The sequence below is a fragment of the Corapipo altera genome, unplaced genomic scaffold, assembly GCF_003945725.1.
Source record: "Corapipo altera isolate COAL_440 unplaced genomic scaffold, ASM394572v1 24b, whole genome shotgun sequence".
NCBI lineage: Eukaryota > Metazoa > Chordata > Aves > Passeriformes > Pipridae > Corapipo > Corapipo altera.
The window spans coordinates 907323-918819 of NW_020884888.1; the positions used below are offsets into that span (position 1 = coordinate 907323).

The window sequence follows — 11497 nt, forward strand, 5'->3', positions numbered from 1 at the left end:
ATTGCAGGCAATGGCACTTGAATTTAAATCAGGTTCATACTACAGAGGTGGTTGAGAATGTAATGCTTACATTATGGCTCTGTTAAACAAGCAGTTCATTCTTATTAGATAATGACCTGGCTTTCCTTCTGCATGATTTCCTTCTGCATGATTTTCAATGGCTGATAATGAAGGTGTAGTCAGTGGAATTATTATATACATGCAGATGGGAAGACAAAAAAGCTGTTCCTTCCCTCAGAGCCAACTAAGAACAGGGACATGAAAGCTGGAGTTAGAAAAGTTTTATGTTTCTTTTCTACAGAGCTTAATTTTTTAAAAAACTGTTACACCTTATGAGAACAGGTTAGGACCTGCTTTTTAGCAAGCTGGATATTTAATTCCATAGGTTAAAAACAGAATGTAAATCTATTAGTGCAAATGTACCCACTAATACATGCAAATGTATTAGTAGATATCTTGAAATACTTTCTTAAGAGAAATAGCCTGAGACAAATTAAGAGGCGCATGTAGAATTATTGTTCATTCAGGTAAAGACAGTGGCTCTTAGAGGAATAATTTAGTATTCATTGGCCCAGAGAAGAGATAATTTGAAATGGGCAGTGAGGAGAGTGTTTTTCATTTGCCTTGTAGTGTTTGTGCATAAACACAGCTCTTTTTATCCCTCCATGGCATTCTGTGTTGGTCTTTGAGTGCTGTTCCACTGATGTTGATAGGTAATTGCATTTTGCATATTTCTCTTGCTGCTAGTTTGCATACCATCTGGTACACTACTACCTAGAGCCAGCATGTTTTCACTGTAGATGCTTATTTTATGAAATATATATATAATCTGAAAGAGGGGAAGTTGAGAAGGATTCATTTAAAAGTTATAATCTAAATTGGCACCAAAACTCTCCACCACCATCTCCCATCCCCACCAAATATCCAATTTAACAGTTTTGTCTACTGCATCTTTCTTTGGATTGGAGAGAGATACAATGCAAAAATTTGTGCTAAAAGTTTAAGCACAGAAGACAAAAATACTTGTAACTTTAAAAAAAGACTTTGCAGTTCTGATTTCTGGGACGGGTTTATCTGATTTTAGTCTCGGGTTGTGAGGGTCTAGTGAAACAGCCCATCTTTGTAAATTATGTGAAGAAGGTACGATAGATGAAGCAGCAGTGATGGGAAGTGAACTTAATTTTATTCCTTGCATGCCCTTTTTTAGTTTTACATTTTTCACCGATGGACCCAGCAATTCAGCTGTTTTGTACAGGGTGATGGTAAGTGAATAAAAAGTCTGTGAGCCAGATGGTTATTTTCCTGATCTTCTGATGGACTTCAGGGTTTCCTCCGTCATTTTCTGGTCTGCTTCATCCTGAAGAAGAAGTAGGAATAGAGCCAAAAGGGGACCTTCTCAGGGAAAACTGATTTATTTTTTCCCTGCTTTTCCTGAGCTCAGGTTAGCCTCGGTGGCAGTCTGGATAGTGTTTCAGAATAGGAAGTGCTTGCAGGATGAGTCTTTCACATGTTAGTGCACAGATAACCACAAACGGACTGCACTTACAATATTAAGTGGTTACAATTAATTTTTAGTCTTATTGTTGCTCTTGGTTCACTGGTAACTAAGAGTAGACAAAAAGTGGAATCTGCTGATGAGCTATGGTTATTCACAAATACCAATTTATTTCTTTTAGTTCAGTATATATGTCTCTAAGACTCAGATGCCAGAGTGGGATCATATCTTTAGGTAACCTTGACTGATGTCTGTCCTGGTAGTGGTTAGGTGTGCTTCCCAAAGAAAACAAAGAAAATGTCCCCAGATGATATAAAAGAACTTGAATTTGCACCCTTTTTCCCACCTTAAGAAGTCCTTATGGACCGTTAAATTTAGTGTTACATTCCTTAAAAAATTATTTTAAAGCTGGATTATTTTACCTACTAAATCTGGATGATCTTACCTTTTATATCATTCTCATTTCATCTTAGAGCAATGTAAAATGCAACCTAGCAGCATCATCTAACAGAGCCCTTCACTTTGATGCTGTCTCTAAAAATTACCTCTTGCCATATTTTAATTAAATCTTCCAGTTTAATAAGAATTTATCTTTTTTATTCTGTATGGTTTGTAGTATGTTAAACATATTCAGCTGAAGAGCATATTCCCTGCCCTCCATACCTACAAATCATGCCATGAGAATATACTGGATTCAGGTAATAATGACGGCAGATAAAGTAGGGCATGTACCTCTGTGCATCCACTATCCAAAATCTTATGTGTAAAGTACTGTGTTGAAATTTCGATCCTGCTCTTGGATGATGAGCCTTTTTGTAACATATTTTTTAAAATTACTGGTGAAAGATGCATGGTGAGTATCATCAAACTGTTGATAAAAGTCACACCTCATATATTGAGCCTCATTTTGGTATAAATTATTTTTGAAAGCCCAAGCTTCTTGTGAAGATCAAGTAGTGCCAGCATCCTGATTATATTAATCAAAAATGCATCTGAAAGAAGGAAATTGTTCAGGTGACTCAGAAAAACTCTGACTCAAAATATATTTTTCTTGTGTTACACTCAGTAAAGGTCATTCTAAATTAACAGGTATTGATTTTTAATGGAAGAAGAGTGGTTGCTAATTCTAGGTGCATGATGGGTTTCCTTGTTAATTCATAACATGTATTTTTAATGTAATATGTCTGAATTTTTATATGAGAATTCAGTTGTGGTCTGTTTCATATTTGTGGATTCATACAGATGCAGATATGTATTTCCTTCAGTTTTTATACTGTGCACTTTGGAAATGTGTAAATTGGATCAGCAATGCTTGTAAGGGAATCATTCAGTGCAGAAGAGCATACTCTAAGATATGTGGGTTTGAATTTTATTTGAATAGGAAACGGTGAAATACAATACAAGATGCAAATTAATCTTTTCAGGTTCTTAACCACCTACACAAGAAGTTGAGAAACATGTCAAAGAAGTCAGAAGCATCCAAGAAAAAGGTATATTGTATTCATTACTATTAATTATTTGTTTATATTTTAGTTTTATGGCTAAACACATTTGGTATTTTATTGCTTGTTGCTAAAGATGTAACAGAAAGAAGAAACTGAAATTAAGTATTTCATGGAGTATTCAGTGTCCCTCTGAACTTAGCAGGATTGGAATCTTTTCCGATCCAAGTTTTCCATCACATTACATCAAACCATTACCTGAGATGCCCATATTTTGAACTTCAAAGTATCTGAAATTTAGGCATGGAGAGACAACCTATCTTTAGAATTGAATGTTTTTGGTCTTTTTTTCTCACAGGCATTTTCCCCTGACTAAATAATGGGATTTTTTTTAATTAGCTGGTTTTTTAATATTTTTTAAAGAATTCCTCTGTTATATGTTTAAAATTAGGGTCTCTAATAAGAGACTTTTAATGATTCTCCTATTCTTCTTTGACTTTCCACACAGTGTTTTTTGGTTCTACATTCAAGATGCAAGTTACATACTGGTTACCAGTAGAATCATGAAAGGTCTTTAAAGCAGAATATAAGCTTTGTGACTTAGAACAATATTTGAAAGATGTGTTTATACCAAGAAATTGTCAGTTAATATAATACAGATTTGACCACAGTAATCATCAACTAACTTCTCAGTTTATGACACTGGAGTCAGAAAAATCCCTTAGGCAGTAGCTCTTCATTTGATCTGATCACTATTTCCATATGGACATGCAGACTGTCTGCAATTTAAATGAGATGTACATGGGCTCAACAGTGAATAAGTAAGCTATTATTTATGCATTCTCTATTTTCCTGAAAAATACCCTAGTCAATAGATTTCGATTCCTAGAATTAGGACCTTTACGGCCCTGATTCTGTAAAATACTTAATATATACGGTTTTGCATTTAATGTTGTCAAGATCAATGGTGTAGTTTTCAAAGACATTCTATATATTGCCATTTCTCATCTAAATTATTCTCAAACTGGAAATCTGTGCATTCCGCTAAACACTAACTCTTAAGAATTACATATCTGGCTAGGAAGTAGCATTCATAGCTTCAGGGTAAAGCATTACAGACATGATCAAGATTGCTTGGATGAATCAGGATTCAGTAATCAAAAGAGGAAAAAAAGTAAACCAAAACTTTTCTTTTGCCTTAGAAAATAAGTTTCTGAATCTAAGGCCTAACTTACATTTTTCAAACACCACATTCATTAGTGTGCTAATGCTCTCTCTATCTTTTTTATTTTTATTTCCTTCTACTGTCTTGTTAAGAATGCATTTCAGGTGTAATTATACATTTGTGGCTTTACTGAAACCTTTAGGAATATTTTGGTAGTAGAACCTTACAATAAATTTGCTGTTTGTGTGGAAAAAAATTAATGAAAATATTAATTTGCCTAAATTATATTTTTCATGCATTTTGGTCACCAAGCATTAGTATTAACAATATATCAGGCAGGTTTTATTTGCTAATGGGAAACCCTAAGCAAGCCCCCATTAGGTAAACAAGAGCTGCTTTTTAGTGATACCTTGTTTGTAAGACATAGTGATGATTTTGAAAAGTTAAGCTCTGAAGTTAGGCTTAGGAGGAACAAAGGGATAAAACAAATGTTGTGAGATTTCCTAATGCAAAATTGCTTATTCTGCAGATGTGAAATAACTTCAGTAAAAGTTAAAAGGGACACATGGTCAGCCTCTGCTTTCAGGTGCATCTATAATCTACTGAAAGGTGGTGATTTTCCTAGTTAATTTTTTTTTTTAGAATTTTGAACAAACTGAAGTAATATGCCTCTTTTGAAGTACATGTGGTATCCTGAAAATCTGTTTTCACTTAGAATATTAACACATCTAACACAGTGATCAGAGAATGAACTGCTCTTAATTTGTACACCCTTCTTAACACACATTCTACTGATGAGACCTGAAAAAGAAAACATTTCTGTGGCTATTTTAGTGGCAAATGACTTAAAATCCACAGGGCTAAGTAGAGGAACCACTTTTGAAAAGATGATTGCTTAAGACTATACAAATTATATTAACTACAGATATAATGTCCTCTGGTTTCTGTTGTGAGATTATACTAACCAGCAACAGTATCTGTCATAAGTTATTTTGACCTGAAATCAAAATTTTTTCCCCACAAGTTTCTCTAAGTCAACTCATATTCTGATTAGGTAGATCAGTCTGAATTATTACTGAGCATTAATCAGTTCAAGAAGTATAGACCAAGTTCAATAAACTATCAAAAACTCAACATATTTTCTGTACTGCAATATTTATCACTCTATGTTCACTGGGTTAGTTTTGGCTGTGAAGAAGAGTCTAAGTTTTCTGAAAAATTATATTATAAAGCATTAATATAGTCATCATAATGGCCCATAACATAATATGCTTTTGAATTATTATCAGCTTTTAATTGGGAGGCTAATTGAGTTGAAAGAATACTTGTTAGAGGAGTAGATATTAATTAGTTAGGCAACTGCAAAGCAGTAAATTGTTGTTTCTGAAGTAAGTGAAAGCTAAAAAAAAAAACATTGACAGTCAAATTCCACTGTGCCCTGGTAGAACTCCTTCAACACCTGGAGGGTCATACTAACTGATTCTGCAGCTGTCAGAATGGATCTAATGATGTTGATGGCTGTTTGTCTCATAAATAGTGAAAGTGGAATATGGAGGCAACACTGAGGATATTTTGTGTTCCGTTTTTTTAATTCAGTATTTGGTGGTGAGCTTTAATTTCCGGATTGCTTTTGACAACATGCAATCACCAGAAAATTCAAGCTCCTTACTCTTTTTTTTTCCTCTACTTATATCCCAGAATGTGGTTGTATGACACTCCCTGTGGAAATTCTATCTTTAAAGGAGAGACTTTTCATCTTTACTAAGCACTTGAGCAAAGTGACTGCTCTAACCTCTTCCATGAGCTACCTTCATGCATACTAGATCTCTCTTGAAATTTTCATGAGAAGTCCTTGTGCACTATACTAAAATATAGATCATCAGATCTGGATGAGATTTCTCAAAGATCCCTGTTAATATTATTTTACATCAGGCTTACATCCACCTCAGAAAAAGCTAGGCTTTTCTGTAAGGGGTTGGGATCATCATTCTTTATCTTTGAGGAGAGTTATGTGTTTGCATTGTACTATGGCATTTTCAAGGCTAAGGTTCTCCTTTGCAGTAGTTCACTATGAAAAATAAAGCCCATAGGGGTAATGGGGTAAAATCAGTAATAAATTTTCCAGTGTGGTCTCTCTCAGTGTACTTTTTTTTCCACCAAATGATGGTTTTGAGGTAGGTTTAAAGCTGATTCTTCAAGTGCTCATCAGACATCTGTGTTTTCCTTTCCTTGTCTCAGACAGCACAGACTGTGTTGGTGGTGGTAGTGGTTTTTGGCATCTCCTGGCTGCCGCATCACGTGATCCATCTCTGGGCTGAATTTGGAGTTTTCCCACTGACTCAAGCCTCCTTTCTCTTCAGGGTAATTGCACACTGCCTGGCTTACAGCAATTCTTCTGTGAACCCAGTTATATATGCATTTCTATCTGAAAACTTTAGGAAGGCCTACAAACAAGTCTTCAAATGCCAGACGGGTAAAAAGTCACCTCTGAATGATGCTAAGGAAAATAAAAGTCGGATAGATACACCACCATCCACCAATTGTACCCATGTGTGAATATTTAGAAGGCCTGTATGTTGGCTCTTCATTTATGTCAACTGAACACCAAGAAAAAGCACAATGAGCTTTATCCTGTGTTTATCTTGATAAAACTAATTGGTATTTAATGTACTGAAGTTGCATGTGTAGCAAAAGTCTGTTAAACTGGTATGAAAGAAACCTGGGCTGATCCTTTGCATCTTAGATAGCTTTATCAAATTAAGCTCTTGAACCTTTTTAAGATATTTAAATACTTAAAGATATTTGAGAAAAAAATGTTGAGATGATATGTCTGTATTCTTACTCACTAACCATACAAATATACAAGAAGATGTTGATATGGACAGGTAACTTTCTGACATCTTACTCCATCAAAGTGAAATGATGGATAGATTTTCTGTCTTAAAGATAATAAATACTGGGGTACTATGATTTCAGAAAGTAAAACTTCTGTTCTCTCTTCAGATTGTTTTGACAATGCTTTTTTTTTTTTTAAGTAAGCATGGGCTCTGATTTGGAGTTGAAATAAGCCGTGTACAACTTGAGGCAATTGCTTTAGAGAGGAAATGCTAATTTTATCTGTTTAGCTGTTCATAATGTATCTTACTGAGCAAGGATGGACTGTTTTTCCACTTCATATGGCTGCCTTACTGTAGACATAGAACTATTATGTACGCTATAGAAGGTTTTTTTTATGGCCTATGTGTAGTTGTACCAAAATGTGGATTTATGTCTGAGGGAAGCTTTTCTTCACGTGTTGAATGTGCATGTGTGTGTATGTTTTCTCAACTTTATAGACTTTGAGATGGACATACAGTTTTAAATGTGCAATATATGCATATGTTTTAAAATATCATGTTCCATAAAGCGATTCTAGACAATGCGTAAGAATTTAAAAATAGCATTCCCTTAAAAGTTGTGGGGCTTGATATCATGTGGTTTTAAATTGGAAATACACAGGATGTTGCATTGAAATGAATGCAAAATATGTAATGCAAATGGTACAATTCTGCAAATTCTTAAATAAAATTAATAGTTTCAGCAATTTTATAAATATATTTAATAGGTCTCTAAGTGGTAAACCACTAAAGAAATAGTGGAAGGGCCCTTCCTCCTTTGAGAACATTCTTTTAGCTGGAAAAAGATATGATTTTACCTTTCTTATTAATGACTCATAGACTCATAGAGTAAATCAAGTTAAAGGAACCTCTGGACATACTCTTAAGGCAGGGATACCTTCAGAGTTATATTGCTTCCTTGTCTAGGCAAGTTCCGAAAATTTCTAAGGATGGCAACAATAATATTTTTGGGGCAACCTGTGCCAGTGCCTAATTACTCCCACTAAAGTATTTTTTCTTATCCAGAGTTGGGATTTCCCTTGACATATCTTGTGACCATTGCTTTCTGTCCTTTTGCTGTCTTCTCTCTAACTTACTAATATGCAATTTAAGATGGCAATTAAATTTCCCCTAATCTTCTCTTCTGAAACAATGTGTTGCTATCGTGCCCCAGGTTCTTGGCCGGAATAGTGGCCTTCCACTGCCCTCTCTCCAGCTTATCCATCCCTCTCACGAACTGAGGTGTTCAAACTGAAGAGTGTGTTCTGATGTAGCCTCATGAGCACAGAATAGACTAATTGCTTCCTTGACCTTTGGCTGATTCTTGCTAATACAGCTCAGTATTATAATTTATTATTGCAAGGTTATGCTGCTGACTCATTTAATTTAATTCCTGCTTCAGAAGCACTCTAGTCCTTTCCTGAAGAATAGCACTGAGTCCCAGTCCAAGTTTCAGAACTTCACTTCTGGCTTTGTCGAACATCATGCACTTGAAAGTGGTTACTTCCGTTCCTCCAGCTGATCAACAGCCCTCTGAAAGGTAGCCCTGCTCTCCAAAAAACCATCATTACCCCAGGTTTTGTATCATGTGTAGGATTGGTGAGAGAGTCCTGCACCGTTGTCCTGGACCTTGAAGATGCTGAGTAGTGTTGGCCAGATTCTCTTTCAGATTCCTTTTTCTCCACAAACTTGCCATAAAAAAAAGTAGTACAGAGTGGTGGAACGTCAGCTGTGGAGGGTTAGTGCACATAAAAATATGTATGTGTCAGTACTGGAATCTTGGAATCAGTAAAATAATATTGAAGACATGCTATTGCATGTGTGGCGTTTGTGTCCATTTGTTCATATGAAGAGATCATTTGATGATATTGCTAGGAAAACAAATTATATGGGAAAAAAAAAATCTCAATTGGAGAAGAAGGGTTTATCTATGCAGGAAACTATTTCCTGGTTTAGGAATGAGGTTCAGAAACAGCCTAGAAAGAAGTTCTTTTGAGTTTTGAGATCCTCATCACCTCAATCACTCAAATTATTAAAGCATATTAGACTTCAGCTGAATTTATAACATGTTAGGAAATTCTACAATTTTGAAAATGGTTTTTAAAAGAAAAAAATTGTGATTTTATTACTTTGAATAAAAATTACCATGAAAATCTATAATTATATATATTTAACAAGCTGAGTTTATTGTTTTATCTGGAGAAGGCTTTTATTTCTTAATTGTATATAATTTTAAACCTAGGAGCTACATCTGTTTGAAATTTTAAGGATGAGGAGTGGGGGATGGGGATGTAGTAACAACTACTCAGAAAGATCCCATCTCTTTCCTGGAAAGTATCAGTAACATTTTCACCTAACTTTTCAGAGAAATCTTAAGAAGCAGTTCATACCCCAAGGCTCAATTTCCTGCTTAAAACAAGCTTTTGTTGGTCCATGTCTCTAGTGTGTGACTTTGTCATACCCAGTGGTGACAAGAAAGTTGTGAATATAAAAGCAGTGTAAATGTGTGTTGTGAACTGTGTCCAACCTTTGAGCAGCTGAGTAGTTGGTTGGGAAGGTGTCATGCCACAATAATGGATGATTTGAGCAGAAAATCAGGGAATGGGTGCTAAGATTCCTTACAATTGAGTATCTGCTTCCAAGTTCTGAGCTTGTTGGGAGGGATTATTACTTCTGGTGGAAAGCAAAGCAAAAGTTCCTGTCCTAATAAGTTTTTTCACATCTTTTTTTTACCAGAAAGGTTAATTTCAGTGTACATGAAGTAAAGAAGAGGAGAAAAAAAGAAAATGATTTCTCTGGCTAGGACTGAATTTTCCACTCATAAACATAATATCACTGAATTTCACCCTGTTGTGTGAATTTAAAAATATGCTTTACAAAACAAAATACGCAACAGGAATGATCACTCAAACTCCTCTCGAACTAAAGCAAGATTTGTATTTGTAACTAAGCAAATTCTTGCATTTCCCTTAAAATTCCTTAAAACAATATTTCTCATGAATTGCGAGAGTTGGAAACTGTTACTCACATATTTTTTTAATAAAGTCCCTAACATTTTGTTGCATGTGTACTGCCAAAGTCCTACATTGCTGTGCTGCTTCACAAGCATCTCCAGAAGTATAAAATGTACAATGCAGTTTCAACACTTGGGATGTATCCAAACAGATCAAGTAGTGGGAGCTGCTCAGTTCATCTTAAAACTGTGTGTTAGTGGAGAAATGTAGAAGTCTTTCCTTTTCATAGTTTTCTCTGCAGAGTGGATGAAAGACCAGAGGAGGGGTAGCATCCCTGTAACACTTCATGCTAACGTAAGAGGTTCTCCTTTCTTGCACGCTCTGGAAAGGAGCTCTGTTCTGTCCATCTTCTGAGGCTGTACTAAGATATTGCAGCAGGTTAATAGCCAAGTTGGCATTCTATACATTAGATTTTCTGATTTGTACCACTTTTGCCTTAAAAAGATACAGAAGTCTCATTAAAAGAGGTAAATAAGTTATTTATTGTTTGCCCTGCCTGGTTGTGGATAGATGTTTGACATACTAAAGATTACAGCAGTGATCTTCTTCAACTAATAAAGCCTAAAATATATTTCCAAAATTCATGTGGACCCATTGTGCACTGCTGTGCATAAATCAGATTTAGGATTCATAGCCAAAAAAAAATAAATTAAATGGCACTTAGCCAACATACTGTTCATGATGTGCAAACACCTGAAAAATGAAGGAATTTGCTTACCTGTATGTTCAGCTGTACTACCTTCACAGCTGATTGTATCACCCACCTAACTAATTTTGAAGAAAGAAATCTTTTTAGTTTCAAATGAAGCTGACACTTAATTGCTGCTTCTAAGCGAGTCATTAAACCACACTGTTTTCAGTCAGAATTGTGTACTAAACATGATATGAAATAATGTAAACATTCATAATTGCCTAAAATTTTTATCTTGTATGAAAAAATGCAGAATTTCTTAGTAATTTTCATATGTCTAAGTAGGTAACAAACTCCTGTGCTGTAATAGATTACAATAATATGCCCAAACTTCCTGAAATTATGTGTAAAAAATCATTATATTTAAGGAGCAAACTTAAATTTTGTTGTTGAGTGTTCCCATCTGCAATCTTAATATCCTTTCAATATTTTATATGATGAAATTAATTGGATCTGTGATTATTTACAAATTCCTCAAAAGTATTTTTCTAAATTTAAACACTGAAAAAAGTTTATTTTTAAAAGCGTTTAATTTTTAGCCAGGTAGGGCATTTTTTGACATATTTTGAGTTGCAGTCTTTTATATTCCCTTTTACTTTGTGTGCATGCACCTCTTTCTTTAAACCTTAATTTTATTATTTTCATAATCTCTTGTATCTTCATTTTCCAAAAAAAGTCACTATCTCCAAGAGATAAACATTACGCTTTATATATTTAATATTACATGAAATAAATTTTACTTTAAATCCCACATTGTAGGGAAAGAGGAGGATCTCTTTATAAAATAATTTTGTGAATGCATTATTTTGGACAT

The 11497-nt window shown here is 34.7% G+C and overlaps 1 protein-coding gene across 1 annotated transcript in view; it reads left to right on the forward strand.

The window, feature by feature from the left end:
• Positions 1-7509, forward strand: part of GALR1 (galanin receptor 1) — a 12253-nt gene extending 4744 nt beyond the window's left edge. Inside the window, exons 2-3 of the mRNA XM_027643988.1 lie at positions 2920-2985; positions 6341-7509. Coding sequence (XP_027499789.1) covers positions 2920-2985; positions 6341-6658 — 384 coding nt within the window. The 3' untranslated portion in view covers positions 6659-7509. The remainder of the gene's footprint in view (positions 1-2919; positions 2986-6340) is intronic.
• The last annotated feature ends 3988 nt before the right edge of the window (positions 7510-11497 follow it).